The 25,182-nt window shown below is 47.8% G+C and overlaps 2 protein-coding genes and 1 non-coding gene across 3 annotated transcripts in view; 1 reads left to right on the forward strand and 2 right to left on the reverse strand.

Moving 5' to 3' along the window:
• Positions 1–3,924: 3,924 nt before the first annotated feature.
• On the reverse strand, positions 3,925–6,756 carry hs6st2 (heparan sulfate 6-O-sulfotransferase 2). The gene is made up of 2 exons (XM_060063587.1): positions 5,810–6,756; positions 3,925–5,665 (listed from the first exon to the last, which is right to left on the reverse strand). The coding sequence occupies exons 1-2, from the start codon at positions 6,382–6,384 to the stop codon at positions 4,816–4,818; spliced, it is 1,425 nt and encodes a 474-aa protein (XP_059919570.1). The 5' UTR covers positions 6,385–6,756; the 3' UTR covers positions 3,925–4,815.
• Positions 6,757–6,955: 199 nt separating this feature from the next.
• On the forward strand, positions 6,956–7,028 carry trnaf-gaa (transfer RNA phenylalanine (anticodon GAA)). Its single transcript has one exon. It is a non-coding gene; the product is annotated as a tRNA-Phe (tRNA).
• Positions 7,029–7,673: 645 nt separating this feature from the next.
• gpc4 (glypican 4) overlaps positions 7,674–25,182 on the reverse strand; it is a 31,347-nt gene continuing 13,838 nt past the window's right edge. The window contains exons 2-9 of the mRNA XM_060063576.1: positions 20,277–20,435; positions 14,269–14,666; positions 12,805–12,970; positions 11,825–11,955; positions 11,562–11,708; positions 11,285–11,409; positions 10,985–11,157; positions 7,674–10,727 (exon numbers count right to left, since the gene is read on the reverse strand). Coding sequence (XP_059919559.1) covers positions 10,507–10,727; positions 10,985–11,157; positions 11,285–11,409; positions 11,562–11,708; positions 11,825–11,955; positions 12,805–12,970; positions 14,269–14,666; positions 20,277–20,435 — 1,520 coding nt within the window. The 3' untranslated portion in view covers positions 7,674–10,506. The remainder of the gene's footprint in view (positions 10,728–10,984; positions 11,158–11,284; positions 11,410–11,561; positions 11,709–11,824; positions 11,956–12,804; positions 12,971–14,268; positions 14,667–20,276; positions 20,436–25,182) is intronic.

Raw genomic sequence — 25,182 nt, forward strand, 5'->3', positions numbered from 1 at the left:
ATGTTCTCTTTTGAATAAGAATATGACCTGTTAATACTAATTCAAATCCATCCATCGTTCTGGATGGACCATGCAGAGTGCGAGTGGTGGATGGCTGGCTGAAGAAGCCTCCCCTGGTCCGAGTCACACTGATTGGACTCTGGGGCTGAGTGAGGCTGCACACCTGTCATGCATTGAGCAATCAATGTGCACAGGTTATTATCACCACACACACACTCAGGAAGCTCTCCTGGCTGGAAGTACGGATCACCATCTCTACGAATCATTATCTTCAAAACTTAACAATAAACCGGCTTCCAACGTCACCAGCCTGTGTCCGGCGTCTGGACGAGCCCACAAAAGCCCCCTAGGTGGCGTGTGGCAGCCCCCTCGGTTGTGTGTAGCATTGTCCGTCGCTACAGACATGTTTGAGTTAATGTTTGGATTTTATTGCGATTAATGCCGGGCTATAATGCTATTTATTTGACATAAGAAAATGCATTTGGCATGTTCTTATAGTAGAAGGGGACTATTGCAGGCAGGGTTGTAACCCTGGCTAACATAATGTTGCTCCGCAACGAACGAGAGCATGAGGACGAGAGCAGGTGTAAGAAACGCAAACACAAGGTCAGGATAGGGTTCAAAAGGGATATTACAAATGGAATGAGATATATTACTATCGAGGCCACCCTGGTTATTAAATTGACAACTGGGAAAGTGTGTGTGTGCGCACACACACACACACACACACACACACACACACACACACACACACACACACACACACACACACACACACACACACACACACACACACACACACACACACACACTTCTGTAGAGCAATATCAAGGAACATTTGTTCCTGCAACTTTGAACGCATTCGTTATATCATCGTCCAACAAAATACAGTATCTACGTGTGTCATTAACTTGCACTGAATGTCTTATCCTCCAAGGATGCAGTCTGCTTAGCCGCGAGTAACTGCGCTAGGCACTCCATACTCATTTTATCATCATGATAAAATGGTAATATGTGGCTATGACAAAGAGCTAAAAGCCCACTGGTCAGTAGAGGTCGGAGTGAATGTAGGACAGAACATGGAGGCCCGGTTGGCGTTGAGGAGGGCGCACGGCGACCCTCAGCCAATAGTGAGCGAGCCCCTCTGGGCTCCAGCAGTATAACCTTCAAGTGGAGTGGAGGGCTGATGTCCGCACTATGGTAGAACACAGGACAGAGCGGACATCCCGACCCCAGCCCACGCTGTGCCATCATTGGTAGGGTAGCACTATGTTGCTGTACTTGCATTCTGACGAATTAACGGCTAGGCTATTATGACAATACGTTAAACATTTGTGGGGGGAAAAGATATTACAAAACAATTAAAAGCTATTATTTATAGATATGCACTGGTAAGGATATTTCTTAGTGGTACAAAGCTATGCCTTACTGCTGTTTCTACAATAGGTTACAAGCTCCTATTAGCGTTTACATTGCTTTATGTAAGAAGTGCATATTAAGCCAAATTAGCGTTACCACAAAGATCTACTTAGCATCCTTGATGGATTTTTACATTTGTTTGTAGTTTAAATCCATTGTACTATGTCGCTTTCTTGGTTGTCTTAACCTGCTGATTCCTAGGCTGTAGTTATACAAGGCACAACACCTTCTATCTGCAGGGAATGATAATGAAAGATGTAATGCACGTTATTACTTTATTCCTGTTATTGGCAAAATCTCAGAAGCCAACAATGCATCACATGGATACAGGCTCAGATAAATCCGATGGCAATGGGATTATTTTAGAAATATGCATTGAAATGGAGCAAAAAACACATTGCGTGGTATAATAAATAAATAACATAAGTACTAATTATAACAGGCAGGGCATTCTTTTTTTTATTATTGCTTTTTATTTGACCTAGTCATTTTAAGATTCTGTCATTTCTATCTGCTTGAAGACTAATGCTTCAAATGTATTATAATGTGAATCCTTTTGAGAGCAGTTTCGGTAGAAAAGTGTATACATTTGGCTTACTACGATAGCTGATGCTCCCGAAAAAAACCAAACACGGGAGATAAACGCAACCGGATGACCAACAGGTCCTATGGTAGTAGGGGGAATCGATCAAATTCGGATGAGAATAGAAGCCAAAGCCAAAACCAAAGCCAAACCCAGGCTGGGTGGATGAGTAAAGTAAGTAGGTTAAGTCAATCTGTATAGGCTATATTTATCATATCAGCTCATTAAAGTAGCGCAACACCCTAAAACACTGTTAAAACGTGTCTAGCCTATTTGGTTAAACATACAGAAATAACAAATAGAGGAAGAAAAATAATACGGTGTGGGTGCAAAAAAATAAATATATTAGCCGTGCACATATTATTGTGCTGAGGCCCATAACGATTTCAATATAGTTATATTAGCAAAGACCATTTAACTGTCTGAGCAAGAGAGAGGCGACGTGGACACGCTGTGCACGCCTATGGATTGGTGGATATTCAGCTCTAATTTAGTAACAGAAACGAGCTAGACTGCCGCAGGGTCCAAAGCCTGAAGGGCTTATGAGCGAGTCTAGACACGTTTACTGTTAAACGAGGTAGGACAATATAGCCTGAATGGACTGATCACGGCGTCTGACCCTTAACCCGTTTGTCACCGTGTTGTTGTTGATCAAGATCTTAGCGGCAGTCGCAATGCAATTGTATATTTATAGACCTTTCCTTTGACCAGATCATAGATAAACAGGAAGTAAAACCCAATAGTGCGGCGTTATCAATCGATATAAGACGTCTCCATGATTTGCTTATTTTTTAGCTTTGTTTGGCCTTTCAACTTCTCTCATGGGCTTGCACCCAGCTATTCGCACACGTAAAGTTAGAAACGCCAGGCCAACATAAGCATGATTCACATGCAAAAACGAAAGAGAGCTCACTCACTGCTCATCCACCCGTGGCTGCTGAATCAGTTCAGTGCGCAACAATTGACCATGTTAGCCTCTCGCTCCTCGATAACCCCCGTGAAACGTTAATGACACCAGCATAGCAATGCGCTTTGAACAGGCTACACAATTATAAATCTTTGTATATATCCGGGCACTATAATACTTGTATACCAAAAATTACATCACAAAATAATTGCATTTGTAACAAAAAGATTGGAGTTGTTACGCATACCACAGTATAACATCGCATGCAAGCAAGTGCGCCAGGCTCGCTGAAAAAAGTCAACTGCGCCAGACATGTTCTTACCTGGGCATGTCACACAAATCACATTCAAATTTCAACGTCTCCTCGTTCATGTGCGGCTGTCTAATAACTCACTAGCCTGCTGTGTCAAATCGTAATTTCCGTCAACACCGATTCCACCAGCTAGACGTTTTCTGCGGTGAAATTTAATATTTAAAAATAACCAAAACAAGATCGACGCGTGGCTCACGACGGAGTCGCTCGTAGATCAAAGTGGGAGAGAGCGAGCCTGGGGGAGATCCGTTCCCCAATTGCTCGGTAGTCACAGATTCCACACAGAATCAAAATTTAAGGGAGGGCAAAATGGAGAGGGAGGAGTTCGAGAGAAAAAAAAAATTGGACAAGGATAGAGCAGTAGTGCAAGAAGACGCACCGTTTAGTCTGTCATGACGCAAGGACATGGGAAGGGGAGCCAGGTGGATCCTTCGAGTACCAGTACCGTTGTCTTTGAACTGGATTTCCAAATATGTAGTTCACAATAGACGCTTCAATCTATATGCTTCACTAACCCTTCTGCAGCAGTAACTCCAACCAGTTTTTACCTAGTCGATAAATTAAAACATTTTAAAGGCGGTTTGTGGGGTTATTTTATAACGCTTGAGGAAGAAAACGCACGAGATCACGATTTGTTCTTACATTTAGGTTACAAATGTTACCTAAATGTTACAAATTACCGTGTGCCTTGGATGGATATCGTTATATGTCTACGGTTTTATTTTAACCAAACTTCTTTTACCTGCTGGGGTCATTTATATAGCTTTAAAATGTACTATACCGGCCCCTGCTGGTACTATAAAGTATAAAACATGCTGGAATATGGATCAGAATGAGCACAGCGTAGTTTTGTTTCTATTTTTTTTTATATAAAATATTAGGACACAAACATTACATATGCACATAACATCGATAGTTATGTTATGCATTGAGGTAAGTATAAAAAAAAGCAAAACTGCTTTTGTCATTGGTCACATGGATGATTGATAAGTCAGTTTAGCCTACAACACATGCAGTAAAAAAAACAATTATACAATTTATCGTTTTGAAAAGAAAGTAACTATTTCATTCTTTAGTGTACCATTTGACTACTTAAAATGATTCGGGACTATGATTGCCAATAAACTTCAGGCAAGGCTTAAAAAATGTCTAATTTGCGGTAATTGCTCTACTTTACAATCCCCCAAAGATTAGCAAAATTATTTGAAAAAAATACAATACAGAAAAAAATACAATCTGGATCAATAAATAAATGTGCGTTATCATCATTAAGGACTGACAATTGTGAGACAGAAAAATAAACTTACATTTAGACTTGTGACCACTGGGGTTAATGAGGCAAACATGGCAAAATAATTAACAAAAATAAAGATTAAGACATCCTACTTAGTATCATTCCATTGAACCTTCCCGAAAGGCCTTTTCCATGATTAGTTTCTCTAGTCTAGATTCTTACCTAAACACAACCACCTCCTCTTGCTGAAACCATTGCAACCATGGTTACCCTAAAACATAATACCCATCGTTTAATACAGTCCTAAATGAGCCGTACATATAATGCCTCATGTCGCCACGCCTCTACCGACCCCTCCACTACCACTGCTCCACATTGTCCGTGTAGTCTTCCAGGGTGCCATTCTCCTCCAGGTCCCACCAGTCGGGCAGCAGCCCCTCCGCCTCCAGGGTCTCCCCGCCGCCCTCCACCATCTCCTGGGTCGACTGGCTCCGGGTGACGGGGCGGATGTCCGCCCGGTGCGGGGGGGTCGTCTCCTCTGTGGGCCTCAGAGGCCTTCCCGGCCTGGCGGAGGAGGAGAGCTTTCCGCGGAGCCGCCTCCTCTCCTGCTGCCTCCTCTCCCGTGCCTGCCTCCTCTCCTGCTGCCTGGCCCGCTGGAAGCGCTGCAGGAAGAGGTCGCGGGCGTACTCGTACAGCTCCACGTCCCAGCGGTTCAGCCCGCGGATGCGCCGCTGCGTGTCGAGGGCCACCTCCACGCTGGCGGCGCGGGTTCCGTTGAGCTGCGTGAACGGAGCGATGAAGGCCAGGCGGAAGGTGCGCTCGAACAGGTACTGGGTCTTGCGCTGGTACTCGGTGAGGCCGAAGAAGGCCATGCCCCGCAGGTTACGCTTGGCGCTCTCCAGGAGAACGGCCGAGCGGTCCTCGTCGCCCATGGCCGACACGTTGTAGCAGCCCACCAGGCTGAGGTCGGCCAGCATGCGGGTCTGCCGGTTGTTGGCCAGGTTGTAGGGGCAGTCCATGAACTCCTGCAGGGTGCAGCCGGACCAGTCGTCTCCCAGGTAGCAGCTGGGCAGCTCCGACAGGGTGGGCGAGTGGCCGTCGCATACATGCAGGGAGGCCTTCCAGGTGGCTCCGCGCTGCACGTGGCGCCACTCGCTCAGGTAGCGCCACACCGGGTCCCGCAAGATGGTGATGTAATAGTAGTTCCTCCTGTAATATTTCAATTAAATGTTTGCGTCAGGTTTCGTATGTCAATTTTTTTGCAAAACAGGCCAAACCGTACATAAAACAAGAGTCAAAGTACTTTTCAGAAGTTCTTATTTAGGATCATTCCTCATATTGTTTACATCTTACCTTGGAATTGGTGTTTCGGGGGCCTCGTGTGTATCCATCCGAGTGGGAACGCAGTTAGTGAGCTCGGTCCAGTCCGCATGGAGCCCGCAGCTCCAGCCGGTGGAGAATCGGGAGAAGAGCCATGTCTCCTTTTTACCTGGCCGAAGGCACGTGCATTTCTTTTGACCTGCATGACACTCGCATGGCCTCTCCAGTTGGATGTTTCGCACCAAATGGCGCCCAAACGTGGTTCCTCCAGTTTTTTGGATGTGCAGAAAAACGATTACGTCGTCGCCCTTAATGTTAAAATCTACAGCACGACTTAGGTCGGCTTTTGTAAAGTTAAAGCGAGGGACAAAGCGAACCAGGGCATTGTCCTCGGAGATATACGGGTCCTTTGGGGATCCGTCTTTACCGTCAACATTTCGGTATGTTATGGCATCACTAGCACTGTTGGACTTGAAAATTGACCCAATGCGCAATATCTGGCAATCAGAGGTACCCGGACAAACATACTGAAGAACTATGACGCCGAAGAGCATTAACATGAGCAAGACGATCAAGAGGCGGTGGCTGTGGCTGGACTTTTCATCCATCTTCTCGAGAAAAACAGATAATCATTACTCAAGCGGTCAGATCCCCTGCCCGAGCTGGGGAAACTAAATGTAGTTTGTTTTGCTAGCGACCCTTCCAGCTAGCTACAATGGTCGCCACCAAAACAACAACAATAAGATCGCTAACACAATTCACTACCATTTGCTAACCATACCATAAAGTGATAGCGCAGTAGCAAATAAAACGTTTAGAGTAAGATTATCTCCAGTTACGATTGTAATTTAATACAAGTAAAACACCGCTGTGTTATTTCTTGAAGCAACACGTAAAAAATATTTGTTGGGAAGTATCCCAGTGTCCCACCGCTACCGATCCCGATCCTTGACCTTTCTTTCCCAGCAGTCACTGCGCTAAAAGTGGGAGTAGAAATTACGTCATGAAATCTCATCGTCACCGATTAATGTTTTATTACCAGAATTGAAATCTCCGGTTACTTTTATAATCTATTAAATAAAGACGCAACAATTATTTCGATTACAATCAAATGTAATCGATTATCGCAGTCTGCAAATGTATTTGGTATTAACCCAAGGGGTGACGTGTTGTGCAGACGCCGAAATAGCTCAGTTGGGAGAGCGTTAGACTGAAGATCTAAATGTCCCTGGTTCGATCCCGGGTTTCGGCAGACCATTTTGTAGATACTTCAACTTTGATTAAATACCGGGCTGCTCCCAGCATCACTTGTACAAAAAGGTGCCATTTTAGAATCTGCCTAACTTCAAACAGAAAAGGTAATCTAAAACCGTCCAAGCAGTCTGACATCAACACGCATAACCAAGAACACCCGGGATGTGGGGTAAAGTACTGTAAACATAATTACAATTTGACCAGCTAGATTATGTCATCGGCACTTATACACAAAATAAGATTTTATATATATATATAATTAAAATATGGTGATCTAAGACTAAATTATGACCATGTATATATTATTTGAATACAACCTCCCACCATCACATGGGTTTTGTTGACGGAAACGTTTGAAGAGGCTATATATCATCATATTCCGGATGTATTGTATAGTATATCATGATTATGTACTACAATTCGTGTGGTTATATCAGTGTCTTGTAATCCTGTGTGGGATGGGCTTGTGTCACTTGTGTTGCATGACACGAGAATAAACAACATCATCACCTAGCCATCCGCATTCAACCCAAATGTCTTGAATGTGAAGTTTAGCTTTTAGGCATGAGGCACAAATACAAATACAGAAAAGGAACAAATCTTGAGTTTACATTATTCATGCAAGTCATTAAATGAAAAGACATTTGCTTAAATATTGACAGTCTTTATTTCAACAAGACTAGGAAATGATGCTTAATATACCTTTTCTCTTACAATTTAACATCTACCTCATCTTGTTTCCCACAACATTTAGGAAGTACTCCGACAAGTAAAAATCTCATGAACTGTTATAGCCTCTTTAAGAGACCTCTAAAAAGGTTGCTCAATATTTACATTGTTTTTTCTCCTTTAACTCTTGTTCAGTCACTCCATTCTCTCCACTCCTCAGTGTACGAGTACAACTTTCTGTCCTTGAGGGCCACAGGCAGGCGGAAGGCTTCCCCCAGCCAGCTCCCCGCTGGTTCACATGAACAAGTCAATCCTTAACTTACATCCACTGGGGGAAATGTGACTGCCCTGGCCCGCAAGCACAGACATTTAACTATCGCTACCCAGAACATCCCCTCGCCGCTTTTGGGAGAGATTCATGCTTCGTTACTTACAGATCCGGCTCCCTCTCACAAACAACTACAATATGCACATGCCCTTGCAGAAATGTTGGTGGGTCATGGGAACGTAGGCACTGAAACATTCTAATGAGAGGGCCCACCACCAAACCAACCTGCCATATCAAGACATTCTGTGATGGGTTGCATAGGTGTTTCTGCTGCTTGGTTGTTTTAAATTCTCCCATCCCTCCCAGCTGGATGGGAGAGTCCTTAACTGGTTTCATTCACATTCTCTCCCTTTCCGTTGGGATCAATGGAATAAAACCGTAAAAAGTCTAAACAGATTTTCTCTATTATTTTAACCTGCATTAAATATAATGCGTTGATTCAAAATGTCTAACAAAATGTCTTATGCCAGCACTTTTCAATCTTCATGTATCATTTTTATCTGAATGGTGGATGCATGTGGAATACTGTAAGTTTTAGCTAATTTTGTCCCTTCTGGAAGCACTTTTGCAAAGGCATCGCTTAACAAAACATGCATAACTTACTGTACACAAAAAGCTATTTTCGGCACCATGTAATGTGAGAGGTGAAAAGACCCGGGCTATGAAACTGACAGGATATCAATTTAAAAGAAAAACCTTACATTGTTCTTGCCACTTGGCTACAAGTGCAACCTAGTACAAAAACACCTTGAAGCGTGATCAAGCAGACAACAAATACAAGAGACTGCATTGACTAGTCATTAAAACCTACATTCTTTTTTTTGTTTGTTTGTTTAGCCTTTAAGAATTAGTTGACGACGTACCAAAGGTTTTTCAACCTCACCGACACCTGCATCGGCTCCGCTCTGGTGGAAGTCATGATTAAACGTCAACCGGTTCCACGTGTTCATTTGGAATGGCATGACGCGAGCACCAAAGGCTTTCAGAAAGGAGTCCATTCACACTGAAATCACCTACAGAGGTACATTTGTGTACACGGGGGATGGGAAAGGGGGGCAGAGGCAAAATCGGTGTACACCGCCCCCAAATCTGTGCACAATCAGTCCCACCAGCTCCAAAAAAGAAAGCCAACATTAAAAAGACACTGAAGTACCTAATATATATCTTCATTCCAAAACAGATCTAGAAATTACAACACTTTCTCCACATCAAACCCTGTGGTCAAAATAGTCTGTCGTTTTGTTGTACTTTGATGAAAACCTCCAGAGCCATATTAACTATTGTTCCTCCCCCACCCCCATCCCAGATATCATTGGACATGCCGCTCACCGTCCTCTTTCTTGTCTCTCTTGACACGCAAGAATCGCATCAGGTCAGTGTACAACTGATACAACGGTACCGAAGGGCAGTCAGCAATTGTGTAGTGAACCCAGTCTCCTTAGAGGGTGGGTAATGCCTAGGGAGGGCCGGTCCTCCTAAGAAATTCAAACGCACGCCACTAACACCAACACCGAGCTTGCCGTTACATCTAAAACACGATCGTTGATGGATGTTTAATGACTGTGAGGTATTATTTTTAAATTTCCAAAATGGTTTCTATTTACTTAAAAAAAGAGATGTTGATAGATAAAAGCTGGCGTTAAGGTTGAAATAACTTGTTATTAGAAACTACTGTATACATATTAAGGCACATGAATGCCTTCCCAAAGAATGATTGCATCTCTAGGTAAAACCGTTGGGAGGCTTGTTTGGTAATGTTGCTTTCTGTAGCTCTGGAAGAGGCAGTAAGCAGCTCTCCAGTGCAACTGTAAAAACCTGATACGGTGATCCTTTTTCAGTATTTTTAAATACTCTTACAACAAACTAGCCTACAAGTACCGACTGGCTGATATCTGAATTGGAAGCAATAGTTTTCCATTTCATAGGCACACAGAATTATACCCTGCTAAACGTAGATGGAGGGGCTGTTTGTGTTTGATATTTGGGAAATACCACACAATTCCATTGTTTCAAAAAAAGTTGTTCAGTTGCTTCCTATTCTGATTGCTCAGGCCACAATGGTTTAGGTTCAGATAAACGATCATTTTAGATTAAAATGCTAATTGAAACAATCCTATACCGTGTCCAATCGTCGAGTGTTCAGAGCTCTCAAGGGCTGCGAGCATCGAAGCGTTCTTGGAAAACACTACATTTTTTTTCTTTTTTGGAAATCATATCGCTGTACATCGATGTCCTTAAAAAATATATAAACAAATAATTAAAACTGAAGTTATTGTAATATTGTAATATTAATAAGAGTCTTCCCCTTCCCCCCCCCCCCCCCCCCCCCCCACAAAGGGCGGACAGACCAAGGTTCCTGAAGGCAGTCTTTTCTTTCTCAAAAGTTCTCTGACAGATGTCCCCTTCGTTCCGTACGTTTTCTTCTTCTTCCTCTTCCTTCCTGGCGCTCTCGTTTCCCCTCTGGGCCTCCCGTCTGCTTCTATCTCCAGTGGGGAGCGAGCAGGGCCAGCCCGCAGGCCGCTAGCGCCCAGCTGCCCAGCGTGGCGCGGTGGGCCGTGGACCCCTCCTTCTTCACAACCACCATCTTGACGCGGGGCACGACCGGGTTGGCCGGGGTGGAGAAGTAGATGTCACGGTCCGTCTCGCAGGTCGGCGAGTCGCAGCCGCTGCCGCTGCCCTCCGCGCCGCTGGCCTCGTCCCCTGCAGAGATCACGGGGGCCGCGAGGTTTGAGTATTAAAAAAAAAGGCGTGGTTCTACGCTACATTTTACACTTACAATAAGTACATTGGTCAGAAGAAACGTGTACTTATTACTTGTTGTTGTTTTTTACCTGTGTATTTTATTCTTATGCATGTCTTTTGAGTATTTAGAAAAGCGCAATATGAATATAAATAAAATGCAGTTCATTATCAGTCCTAGAAGGCAGGAGGCATTAGTGCGGTCTTTTGGTCCTCACCGGTATCGAAGGAGATGTCATTCCCGCTGTGTGCTGCCTTCAGCCAGCTGGTCATTTCCTTCAGGACGGCTATTTGACTGCGAATGACCACGTCGGGCCTCGTGATGTCCACCTCCACGTCTGGGTTCGACACCTGATTGGCTAGGCCATTGCCGATGACGACGGCGTCATATCTAGAAGCACAAGGGGGGGGAGGGTGTGAGATGTAGACCGGAGCCAGCCGGGGCGCGGGTGTACAACCGACACGCCGCCGAACGACTTCTACGGACTGTGGGCTTGCGGGCGTGGCGGTGTCCATACCGGCTTTTTGCGGTTCCGTTCCAGCACTCGTCGCCCGGTGCTATTCTCTCCCCGTCGCACACCGTGTCCGGCAGAGTGGACCAGAACTTCTTGGCGAACTTCAGCTTCTTTTTTACATCGGTCGTCTTAAGAAAAAGGTAAAAAAAAAAAAGAAGAAAATAAAGTGAGCATAAACAGTGAGTCAAACATCGCAAACAACCAAACCCCGAAAGTCCTACAGATACACGCTGTAAAACTGCTTCATCATCGCTATGCTGGCGTTGTGGTGGGAGCGTACCAGTCGGTCCAGGCTGGTTCCGGCTGCCGTGGTGGGCCTGGCGTCGGGGCTGTAGGGGCGGAAGCGACCGGTGAAACCCGTCTCCTTCACAGAGCGCTGTGACCGGGGGACCTTGGCTGGCCGGGGCTGACCACATCCCTGGAAGATCTGCAGAAGGCACCCCGGAGAATAGGTCAGCGGCATCCAGTGGTGTGCGTGTGTGCCGACATAGAGCTATGTATATTTATTTATGTTATCCTCCTCAGAAGGAGAGAAGCACTGACCTTCTGCGACACTTGCATGCTGTTCTCCTGCATGTTCATGATAGCCTCGGAGATCTTCACGTCGATGGGGTCCATGACGGACTCAAAGTTGAAGGGCCCCTCTAGCCGGTCTGCCAAACCGAGCATGGCATCTGAACAACGACACAAAAAAGCAACAACAAATATACATTTAATTCATGCAGATAGATTCAATTGCATTCAAGAAGAATGCCTTCGGTTGCCCTTACGTGTAACGAACACTAGGGGGAGGCACTGTGCCGTGTGCTCGAGGGAGCAGACTTGAGATGGAGCCTGTGGGGGGCAGCTGGGATAGGAATGCAGAGCTCTGTTTCAGGCGCAGGGAAGCTGCCACACAGAACAAACCTGAGGCCGCCTGCCACACAGGCTGCCCTGCTGTCAGCACACCAACTGAACATAACCGTCTGGCTGAACACCTTGTTCCACTCTCCGTTTCTAAAAACCTCTTGCCGCTTGAAGAGCCTGAATAATCATACGGTTTTCAAGTATCTTATCTTAGCAAACTTGACAATAATCATACACATTTTCGGAATGCATGGGAATAATTCGGTACTATAATGTATGATACTGTTAAGTACTGAAGTCATAAACATTACATGGGCAAAGATTTGAGGTAGATGCCAGAGAGTGAACGAATATTTGACTTAAACTTCTGCTTTCTTCCATCCAAATGTATCAACGGTCAGAACAAATATATCACTCTAACGACGAAATAAAGAAGAACTTAAATCCACTAACGATTCCCTTATTGGTCAACCAACCCATCCGCATGCTAGTCAATTCTCCAACCAAAGAACCAGTACCGTTACCTTTAGTTTGAGAATTGACTAGCAGAAGAAGAAAAACCAGAAGAACCATATCTGAAGAAGAACCATAAGAACCATAAGGTTCTTCTCTGGTACCTTTGGTTGGAGAATTGACTGAGCCGGATACTAAATACAATTTGTTGAGTTGGGACTCACCGACAAAGTTGTTCCACTCGGTGTCCAGGTCGGCCTGGTTGGCCAGGCAGCCCCGCATCACGTTGAGGCAGTAGTTCTGGCAGGGCTTCAGGGCCACCTGGCCCGAGCAGTAGGGACAGTACAGCATCTTCATGGAGGCCCGCACGCAGCTGGGAGACGCCGTGACCTTGAGGGGGGGGGGTACAGAGGTGTGACCCGGTTAGCACTTGACACAACACATCCGGACTGGACACACCGGGCGTCACATCTGGACCCTGAATGCACTGGCTCTCTTGTGGGCCGTTGGACTCGAGTTTGTTTTAATCAAAAGAGGGGTACAGTAAAAACGACTGAATTTGTTTTATCATGTTAATCCGAAACTCTAACCCGTGAAGGAGTCACTGCTGTTATGGTGAAACTAAACATGAGCTAGTGTTGAATTGCACATCTAAGGAGTTGACGTAATCAGAGAAATCTACGCTGATGTGTACATGCACACACATAAAGTGTCACACACACGCACACATTGATATTCAATTTCAATCGAGTCCTGGAGCGGAAAAGCCCACACCTCTGCCTCCTACGTTGCCATATTATACCTCAACACACGGTCAAACTGGTTCTTCACAAAAAAAAAAAATCCCTGTGCTCGGCGATGACAAATCAGGGTATGACAAAAGCCTTGCATTCTACATTCAGCCTAGGGCGACGGTTTTACCTTGCGCTAATTCGCGATCAACCCCTCATTACACACAGTGAGAACAGGACAAGGCCAGTGGTGTACCATAACTCTTAAGGCTGACGTCCCCTTAATCAAACATTGAATGGAGGCCGTGTTTCATTTCTTTCCCCCCCTGTGGAAGGCCGCAACACCGACAAGGCAGCCTCTCCCGGCAACTCGCTAGACAAACTATACTCAAGAGAGACACAGAGAGAGAGAGCCAGACACAGAGAGAGACGGAGACAGAGACGGGGAAAGAGAGACGGCGAGGGAGAGAGACAGAGACAGAGAGTGAGAGATAGGCACAGAGAGAAACACAGACACAGAGTGAGACGGAGAGAGACAGCAACAGAGACAGAGAGAGAGACAGACAGACAGGGTGAGACAGAGAGAGAGGGGCAGAGAGAGAGAGAGACAGTCAAAGAGAGAAACACAGAGACACAGAGAGTGAGGCGGAGAGAGACAGAGAAAGAGAGCAAGAGAGAGACATACAGACAGACAGGGAGAGACAGAGAGAGAGGGGCAGAGAGAGAGAGTGGGAGAGAGAGAGAGACAGTCGCAGAGAGAAACACAGAGTGAGACAGAGAGACAGAGGGAGACAGAGAGAGTCAGACACAGAGAAACACAGAGAGAGACAGAGAGTCAGACACAGAGAGAAACACAGAGGGAGACAGAGAGAGAGGCAGAGAGACAGAGAGAGAGACACCGAGACACAGACCGAGAGAGACCCCCCCTCCCCCCAACCCCCCCAACTCCTCCCTTACCGTGGACACTCGGTTGACCACATCGGGCATGAGTGCCAGGCCGCGGGTGAAGGTGCGTGCCGCCACGAAGGCCCGCGTCAGCTGGAGGCGGAGCTTGCGCGGCACGTCGCCGAAGGGCTGCAGCTGGTCGGTGTGGCGGCTGACGCACTCCATGTAGGAGCTGGTGAAGTCGTACTGCACGTTGACCAGCCGCAGCATGCGCTCCAGCAGGTCGGCCCAGAACTCCGACAGCATGGCGTCCAGGTCGACACCGGCGCTGCCCAGCAGGTAGTAGCGCTTGAGCGAGGCGAAGAAGTTCTTGAAGAGCTCCGCGTTCTGCACGTACATCATGCCGTACGTGCGCACGAACATGCTGTTGAGCGAGCGCTCGGCGTTCTCCAGCAGCTCGCGGAAGAACTCTGGAGACACGATAGAGGGGGGGGGAGAGGAGGAGGGGGACGAGAGGGTGATTAGTTTGAGTGAGGGAGACTAAAAGTAAAGTAACGCATTACATTTATAATATCGGTAACTACACTACTTTACTAGACTATAGTAACACGCTTGAGAAGGCTGCTCTTGCCTGCAAGAGGGTGAGAGGAAGACGCACTTAGATCAGGTTCATTCAGCCTTTGGGCCACATAAAGTAACAGCATGTGTCACCGCCGCTTAACTGCATTCGTTTTAATTGTATGGGATAAGGTGACCTTTTTATATTTTTCATTGACCACTTAATTTTTGTTCTCATGTTTCCCAAAGCCTGCGTTTTGAAACTTGTGTGTTGCTACTGATTGACCTCACCATAGCCTACTCTATCCTGTTGTTTGCGGATTTTTTTTCAGTGAGGCATTTCTTTGTGCAGACGGATATAGTTTCATAATCGTTTATATATAGATGTATACAATAAACACTAAGTGATGGTAGGGCTATGATGTTGGTCCATTTATCTACAGTAAAGTAAGAAACGGGAAAGTAAAGTAATAAGTAGTGAAGTTACTTTTCAAATGCAGTAACTAGTAAAGTAATCTCATTACAATTTACAGAAGTAACTAGTAATAAGTAACTGATTACTTTTTGAATAACTACCCCAACACTGACTCTTGTTAATATACTATAATAATGATAATGATAATACAACAATTGAATAACATTACATCTAGACTTAAATGAGGACCAACCCAGGCCGTATTAAACTGCATCTTATCAAGGAGGAAGGATGGGTTTGAGCTCCATGATCAGACCAACAGAACCATCTGCAGCCGTGCTTTAAAAGACGATGCTCGATGGAATCAGATCGAGGACTTTTCCATGCGAATCCCGTGCCAACATCTTGACAACTTCTCCAGCCAGCCGGGGCAAATACAGTCAGAGCCATAACGATAATCACTTTGGAAAGAAAAGGACATTCGGCCAGGAAATTATTTTGGACGGGAGAGACAGCCAGGGCCAACTAGACTAGAGGAGGAGGAGGAGGAGGAGGAGGAGTGGGTGGAGGAGGAGGAGGAGGAGGAGGAGGAGTGGGTGAGGAGGAGGAGGAGGAGGAGGAGGAGGAGGAGGAGGAGGAGGAGGAGGAGCCGGGCAACTCCATCAAACAGAGGAGCAGCACTGGCGGAGGGGCATTAGAGGAGAGTGGCGTTCCGTCCCGCCCGCACACTCGTTGTTTCAAACAAAAAGCGTCTGCCTGCGTCAGCCCGCCGAACACTGACCGGCGACCGCCATCAATGGCATTTCTCTGTTGTCACATTCCATTCCGTTTCCTTCTCCCCGGCCGTCTCTTGGACTGTCCTTCAGAGGCTCTCTCAATAGGATTACTGCATAATGAAGCACCCTGCCCCAATAGGGACCTGTCCCAGACCAGCAACACAACAGCAGCTAGCCCCACATCCCTCACCCTCTCTCTCTCTCACTTCAGAGGGTTCTCTTCACTGAAGGCAGGGAACAATGACCTACTTCATCCTAAGGAATGCCCATCAACCCCTCCTCCCCCCTTCCACCTCCACCCATCTCCTATACCCCCCAATAATCCAGCCCCTTCTTCCTTGAGCCACCACCACTAGCTGCCCCCCCCCCCCCCCCTCCCTCCCTCCCTCCACCTTCTTAATCTGAACAAAATGAGAGTTCCAGAATTCCAAAGTCTTCCAAAAAATAAAGACTCTGCCGACGTGCCGGTGCTCCACCAGCCCTCCCCTCCTGTCCCCACCAACACACCGCGGGCCTGAGACACAGCCCCGCCCCCCCCCCATCACACTGGAGCTGCCCTCTGCTTGCTTTTGACATGTTAAGTTCCCATGCTCCCTTTGGAGAGGGAGGGAGGGTTTGGGGGGTGGGGGGGGTCAGTACTTTCCCCTCTGAATCTGCCACCAGGATGGACGAATGCGCACACACACAGACGCGCTCGCGCTCACGCACACACGTTCAGAGTGCCGCTGTCACTTACACTTCAGACTGACAAACCAAAGAGAGGAGGAGGAGGAGGGAAGAAAATGAGTGAAGGGATGGATGGGCAGCAGTAGCTTGGTGGCGCTTTTTTTTTTTTTTTCTCAAAATCCCTACTGTGTCGCCAAGGATACCGGAAACACTGCAGGACTCCCCTTCCCCTCCCCCCTTCATTAAAGCCCCCCCGACACACACACACACAGCGAAGTTTGACACCACATTGACAGAGATTAAAACAAAGGACCCCCACACCGCACAGTAGCCACAAGTTTAAAGGCGAAGAAAGGAGACAAGGGAGTGAGGAGGAGGGGAAGAGGGCAGGACAAGGCTACACTTCCTCCATTTCCTTTTTATATTACACTTACTAGTTGGAAACACAGTCCCCAAAAAGACTCCCAAACCCTCTCCGAGTTCACGGAATTAGACGTGTGTGTGTGTGTGTGTGTGTGTGTGTGTGTGTGTGTGTGTGTGTGTGTGTGTGTGTGTGTGTGTGTGTGTGTGTGTGTGTGTGTGTGTGTGTGTGTGTGTGTGTGTGTGTGTGTGTGTGTAGGGGGGGGGGGGTCTCTGGGCCATACATTTGCTGCTGAAGCATGTGAAGCATTATGCATTAGGCATCTTGCATTGTCATTAAAAACAGTTTATGACACACTGCCGCTCGGCAAACAGCCGCAGCGCCCAGAGCTGCCTCCAGATTTTTTCCATAAAAAAAAGAAAAAAAAAAACACAACCGTCCCTGGCCGGTTAGCCAACCGCTCTGTGAGAATGTGGGTGAAAGGTTACGCATAAGAAGGGCACGACTCGGTACAAAATGTAAAGTAATGTTCCCCCCCGAAAAGCGGAACTCTCTTCAGAGTCTCTCTCACTATACACCCTAGCCCTGGTACCACGCTGGAGAGAGGGGCTGACCCCCCCCCACCCTTGGCCCCAGACCCTTGGCCCCTCCCACTCCAGGCGGTAATTGCATCCTATTTGTGCCAATTAGTCTCTGTGCTTCTACCTTCCCTTATGGGATTCCAACCCCCCTGCTGCTAGCCTGCATAGCTAAGGAAGGATGTGTGTGCGTGTGTGTGTGTGTGTGTGCGTGCGTGCGTGCGGCCTCCTATATAGGAAGGCAATAGGAGCTTTAATCTTCCGTGCTTAAATCCCAGACACAGCCCTGCTCTGTTGGAAGTCAGCGCAACAAGACAGACTGACACACACACACACAGACAGACAGACAGAGGGAGAGACGGACGGACAGAGGGACAGAAAGAAGGACCCCAGGGCCAGGACAAACACTGGGGGCAGTGATGAAAGCAGGGGGGGGGGGGGGGGGGGGGGATGTTGGACTATTCTTGGCCCCCTGCTCTTAATTGGCCGTGACTCTCGACCCCTCCAGGCACATGACGGGAGCATGCGTAACGGCGAGCCACAGATCTTCTCAGGAGTGTTATCGGGCATGTATGCGTGTTGGTCTTCTAAGAACGGCACGTATAGGCAGCCTTTACGTCACAAATAAGGATTAAACCACCCACACGCACGCACGCACTCACACTCACCTCACACTCTTCGCCACTCTCAACATTGGCTCTTATTGTGGCAGCTTTTTTTTTTAAAGATATACCGTAGCAGTGCTTTTGACGGTGACTCTTTTTGGCCACGCGCTCTCCCCGGCCCTGTCTCTCAGCCCCGGACGTGTCCCGGACGTGTCCCGGACGTGTCCCGGACGTGTCCCGGACGTGTCCCGGACGGCAGAGAGTCCGGACAGCGGGAGCCGAGAGGGAGGAAGTCACAGGAGAGTGGCAACATGAGCACCCCGCCATGTCACCTCATTCAATAAGAGAGTCTGCTCTAATGGCCCAGGTGAAAGAGGGAGCACAGCAGGCCTTTGTGTGTCCCTGGGTTCTAACGGTTCAGGAGTTAGAGAGACCACGGTATGTAGTGAGACGGGGGGACGGGGGGACGGGGTACGGGGTGGTAGATGTGAGGGGGGCAGGGGGTGGGGGGGGGAACAATGAAGAGGAGATTAAGTGAAAGTGAAGCCAACGGTTTTCCGAGACGGAGGGGTTGATCTCTCCGTCGTCTTCTGGTTGATGAGGTGAGTGATCGGTGCGCTGTGAGAGAACGGGTTCCCGTGTCCTGCGGTCCGTTGGTGGATTGGGTTCAGTCGGTGAACATCGCCGACCTTAATCTCTAGCCCGATTGGCTGATTGTATGGGAGCGATACCAAGGGTGACAAAAAGGAGAAATCCTGCAAGTAAAGAACTTTCCGAGTGAAGACCGTCGTAGATAAGGAAGAGGATATGGGGAAGACAACATACCGGGAAGTCCAGGGACACAGAGCGCGATAAGAAACAGTTTAAAAAAAAAAGGGATGAATTGAGGAAGAAAGGGGATTTTTTTGGGAGGAGGGATGGGGGGGGGGGGGGGTACGCATGAGATGGGGACAAAGAAGTGAGGAGAGAAAGAAAGAGAGAGAGCGAGTGAGAGGGGCGAGCAAAGGCTCAAGAAACCACCGCATTCCGACGCGTCACATTCCTGTTCCATCTGGCTGCAATTCTCTCCCTCTCCCTCTCTCCCTCTCTCCCTCCCTCTCTATCTCCCTCTCTCCCTCTGTCCCTCTCTCTCTCTCCTAGCACATATACAAACAAGCAAACACGACTACACCCACACACATAACCACATCTCTGGTCATCTCAAAATAACTTTCCCCCCTTGTGACCCCACAACTATGCGTTCACCGAAAAAAATAAATAAATGGAACAAATCACCATAAAACCAAATAATGAGGACATTGTCCTCCATGCTCCGGGGGACGGACCCGGAGACAGTGGGCGGTGAGGTGCTGTCCCGACCCAGCTAACTGTGCCACCCAGGCGAGGGGGAACCGCGTTGACAGGCCCTGGTGGCGGATGGTATTCCAGGCTGTCCTGCGACCCTGGTGACTCAGCAGCAGCCATATGCACCCTTCTCCCACCCCCCACAGCACAGGGAACCCGATCCTCGTCACACGCGCACACGCACGCACGCACGCACGCACGCACGCACGCGAATAGGAAGTGCGGTTGAAGCTGGAACCAACAGGTCATGTGTGTGGTCCATCTGGGCGCGTGCACGTGACTCTGAGGCCGGATGGAGGAGGGGGCGGGGCGAGGAGAGGGGGAGACGCTGAGAGACAGGTGGACGAGCCAACAGACACAGACTGAGTGTCTGCGCCGCAGCCAGCGCACTGGCAGGTGGGGGTGTCCGTCACAACGCCAATTCAGGCAAAAGTTGTGTTGGAGGAGGGGGGGGGGGGGGGGGGTTGGGGCTGATACTGCATACAGCGCATGGGACAGACCCGCATAGCAGAGGTGCCGTCTGCCGTGGGCCACTTCATGAGTTTCCACCACCGTGCGCGTACACGTGTTGGTAAGCATGTGTCTGATTCTCATTATGGACTCGTGTGTGTGTGTGTGTGTGTGTGTGTGTGTGTGTGTGTGTGTGTGTGTGTGTGTGTGTGTGTGTGTGTGTGTGTGTGTGTGTGTGTGTGTGTGTGTGTGTGTGTGTGTGTGTGTGTGTGTGTGTGTGTGTGTGTGTGTGTCTCTCTCTCTCTCTCTCTCTCTCTCTCTACTTACGGTCAAAGTGCTGGTGTCTCTGCTTGAAGGTGCTCTGCAGGTTGGAGCTGAGCTCGGAGATGGGGGCCTTCAGGTCCGAGTGGCTCTGCTGGCTGAGCTTCTCCTCCATCTCCACGGTGCAGCAGGAGAAGCCCTGGGGACACACCTTCAGCGGGGCGCCTGGGAGCGGGAGAAGGACAGGGGGGGGGGGGGCAACGTTATAGAGACAGACCTCCCATGAATGCACTCCTCGTTTTCAGTTCGGAGCACGTTTCCATTTTAACAGAGCCGATTCTCGAACAGATTTAAATCATGATGTCTTAAAACACTACAATGTACAACATTTCAAATTGCGATAAACGATGTTGATAGGAGTGTGGAGCAGCCCTACTTTCCTCTCTGCTTACAACGGGAATAAATTGAGATGAGCTTATGTGCGAAGAAGACTGGTTGCGCCACATACCAGAAATCACTGATATTGTTTGACAAGGTTTTAAACGCTACCTGTTTTCAATTTCTATCCAGTCAATACATCCCATTTCCTGCTGCAGCCCATCTTGCCAGACCGACACTATGATCCTGATTATAAGTACAAACATGTCTAAACTCCAAAGTCTGAATCCAAAGGGTTTACTTCAGTGCACTTTACAGTATCAGCCAAGACAAGCATTTGGCTCCCGCCGTCCATCTCTCAACACACGTATGTCTCCGTGGCAGTACTGATGAAAGGAAACGCAAGAACGCAGAACCGGATTTTCTTTCCGTACATCAGTTTTGAGTAGCATGTGCATCGATTGTATGCCAGAAACCAAATACAAATAATAATAAAAAAAAAAATATATATAATTATAGTGACAATGAGCGATAAAAGTTTAGTGTCCATAAAATAGGAATAATAGGCTAGTTGTACTCCAGTTGATAAGAATGGGACGCCTTTGCCAAAAGATAAAATAAAACCTTTTTCAAACAACAGACAACGTATCTTAACTTTCTATTGGGGTGCTTGAATCAAAAGAATCATTAAAAAAACAGAACAAAGCCTTCAGGGCCCAAAACGACGCTTGCCTCTTGGTCAAAATGGAGAGAAAAAAAAGAAGTGAGATTAACATCCAATTAACAGGAGGGATAGGTCGAGAAGTATTCAGCGCCGGACAAAATGCTAAGTTGCAGCTGCAATAATGTTTTGTTTTGAATGTGTCTGTAGGAATTTGGGCAGAACATAGGGGTCCTTTCACTGCATCCAGGCACCAACTGCCTGTTTGGTTTTCCCCCCGCTAGTCGGAGAGAGGCAGTTTGGGGCCTCCTGTACCTCCCCAGTCAGACAGAGGTGGTCCCTGGCTTCTTACACGGCTCCTGCGCCCATGAATGCTGCCTCCTCCTAACGGGCCGTTTCGTTTCAGTCCAACCGACTTCAATTCAAAGACGACCACAAACTTTTATCTTGGTTGACGGAGGCTTATGTGAATCCAATCGGATTGAACGGGCGGTACACATGTCACCGGCTAATGTGGATTGATTGAGTCGGTTTCTGATGCATAAAACATAACTATCATTGGGAAGAAGGGAGGTTTGACCACATAGCTCGTGCTAGAACTACGGGTCGAATACCAATCACCGCCTTATATATAAAAAGACACGAGGAATTTCGAAACAACTGCTGCGGCGTGTAGACAGACCTGGGTCGACGCTGGGACATTATAGTTACAAGTGTGGTATGACAGGACTGCCTAAACAGGGCTACAAAGCAGCAGATCCAGGAACAACCCTCGTCCCCCAAACTTGGACTCCTTGGTCTGGGATCCATTCCAAATAAGGCTCAAGTCCCTCTTTCTTCACTCAACCTTTCCAACCCAGATCCATCCATCTCTCTCTTGCACTCCGTCTCCCTCAACTTCCCTCCCCTCAACATATACACCGCCCCCCCCCCCCCCCCCCCCCCGCCACACACACACACACACACACACACACACACACACACACACACACACACACACACACACACACACACACACACACACACACACACACACACACACACACACACACGTATATATTCAAGCACACACTGAAATAGCCTGATGTGCATACACTTCCGCACGCACACACTTGGCAGAACCAGCTCAAATGCGTTCACACATCGCATCGCCGCTCAACACACAACTCTTTGTGTCAGCCTAATTGGAGGGAGGGGATAACCTTAAGGCAGTCTAGTGTGAACACGAATACACGCACATGCACACACATACATACACAGAAATACACACACACACGCCCCATGCATGGCCCACAGTGAGGGCTCACAGTACTGTGGACTATGTCCACGTGGAAACCAGCGGCACCTCCTACCAACGTACACAAATAAAAGTGAGACGGTCAATATTTCACAGCGGTGTCTGCACAAATGTCACGTTGTTAGCGCGCAGGGATTAGCTCCCCGAAAACCCAGGATTCTTAGCTAATGCACACTTTATGAAAACATCTTGGCAGCCAATTCTTCACCCCCCCCTTCCTAGTATGAAATGGCACAGACGGCGGTAGAACAGGGTTACGAGTGAGCCAGAACAGGGCTATGAAAGAACAAGTTCAGCGCTATGAAGAGACAGGACAGGGCTACGAGTGAGGTACAACATGGCTACGAGTGAGCTACAACAGGGCAACAAGTGAGCTAGAACAGGGCTTCAAGTGACCTACAACATGGGCTATGAGTGAGCTATAACAGGGGCTATGAGCAATTGGATTGCTACTCAACAAGTCCTTACTGCATCTCGTCTCAAGTGTTAGCAGTCTCGTCACTTTCTTGTGCTGGCACAAACAGTCTTGGCGCGCTGGTTGCGAGAGTCGAGACCGCTCTTAATTGTTCACTGGCCTCTTTGCGCCCCGGCTTCCCAATAACTGTAAGACCTAAGAGGCCTACAGAGCACCAGAGCTGTTGGAGTGTCCACTCGGGAGTCGGGAGAGGAGAAAAAGCCCCTGCTATTTTATGGCGGCGAAGACAAGGGAGCGACAGCTTGTTAACAAACATGTGACAGTGTGTCACGGCATTCATCGCCAGTTTGCTGATTCTCTGGCTTTCCTTTGTGGGACACCAAGCAGCCCCTGTTAAAAAGGGCTCATAAAATAAGTCACTTCCCTTTTGGCCTTGGCTCGCCTCTCAAACCTCACTCTCAGAGGGAGGCTGGGGGGGGGGGGAGGTGGAAACGCCTCAGACAAAAACCTTGCCGCACCCTCCGCCATCATGTGCCCATGAACCAGGCCCGGGCCGGGGGCGCAACCACCCCTCCACCACAGACACCCTGTAGGCTTAACCAGCAGGGTCAAAGGTTAACAGCCACTCCTCTGAGCGAGGTCCTGTCCTCTGACCCACCCCGACGCCAACACACACACACACACACACACACACACACACACACACACACACACACACACACACACACACACACACACACACACACACACACACACACACACACACACACACACACACACACACACACACACACACACACACACACCTGAAAGAAAAACCCACACTGAGGCAATTAAGAGCCCCTAAAAATGTGGGGACACACGCAGCAGCACGCTTAAATAGAAACTTTAACAGCCAACTCGCTCCAATACCACGTCATAAAAACCCCAGAAGAAGTATTTCTGTAGCCCGCGGAAGTTAAGTCACCACCAAAAGTGCAGAGAGCGGGCTGTGGAGGCAGCGCTGGGGTCGGACTCGCCCCCCAGCCAGCTCCCTCCTCCAGTCGGTAATTGAAGGCAGCTACAAGGCTTGGTGGTCTTTGATTGAACCACTTCCCAAAACCAATCACAAGGCAATTTGCATTTAGAAAACTAAAATAAGCTCTTCAAGTAGTCGAGAGGACAGGTTATGGATAAGCACAGCGCTAACAATACAGGGAATGAAGTGAATACAAACCCTGTGGAAGTGGTCAGTATGTCTCCACCGATTGATTGGGCTGCAGGCCAAGTGAATTTAGCCGTCAAGGTTGAAAAGACAATTCCTTTTTATTAGCAGATACTAACTAACTGTATTGAAAGGGAATATTTTATTCCCTAAGAACCACGGATGGAATTACTTAATTATGTGTATCACATGACTTCCCTATTTCTAAGTTGAATTTAAGTTCTACCATTGGAATGAAAACGTTGATGAGAGTATTTATAATGTACATCGGTTAGGTATTCAATCTAGTCAAAGTTGCAGATGTTTAAAATCCTCACAAGAGCTTTTGGAGCCGTGGTAGCATTTCTTGGAACATTTACTTTGAATTGAAAAAAAGCAAAAGAAGTTCTGGTGGTTTGGATAAACCGGCCATTTTTTAAAACAAGGATATAAAACATAATGATTTGATAATGGCAAGCTCATGTGGCTGTTTACGCAAATGTAAACTCCTGTCAGTATGATCTTTTTGGTTATACTTGATTTGCGATAAATTGAAATAATAATAACTCGTCATCAATGAAAGGTGCTATAAACATACACTTGACTTTACTGAAACTACCATAAGGCATAAGCATAACATCATTAACTTTATTAAGCGAGGCAACTAAAATGAGGCAATCGTCTCTCCATTAAGAGCCTACTCCTTTGAGTCCCACCCAGAGGCTCAGACAGCAGCCACATAAACTTGGGAGGATAAGCCCAGGATACAACCCTCTGTCCCAGCTCAGTCTGTGGTGTGTCTGCCCCTCAGGGCAGGGGGGGAGGAGGAGGAGGAGGAGGAGGAGGAGGAGGAGGAGGAGGAGGAGGAGGAGGAGGAGGAGGAGGAGGAGGAGGAGGGATATGGGTTCGTTGTTAGGTTGGGGGGGGCAATGCGCGCGGGCAGACTTCCAGCCCTCAGAACCCGTCTTGTCCTAAACCATGTCATCCCCAGACATACATGATGCCACTATAGGCCAAAAGTTCTGCCGTGGAGGTCCG

Source organism: Gadus macrocephalus, chromosome 10, assembly GCF_031168955.1.
Source record: "Gadus macrocephalus chromosome 10, ASM3116895v1".
In the NCBI taxonomy this organism is placed as follows: Eukaryota; Metazoa; Chordata; class Actinopteri; order Gadiformes; family Gadidae; genus Gadus; species Gadus macrocephalus.

Excerpts from the sequence above, each read along its gene's own strand:
- hs6st2 (XM_060063587.1), bottom strand. The coding sequence starts at position 6,384 with ATGGATGAAAAGTCCAGCCACAGCCACCGCCTCTTGATCGTCTTGCTC. Across the intron at positions 5,666-5,809 it reads CCCGAAACACCAATTCCAAG|GAGGAACTACTATTACATCA; the intron begins GTAAGATGTAAA and ends GAAATATTACAG.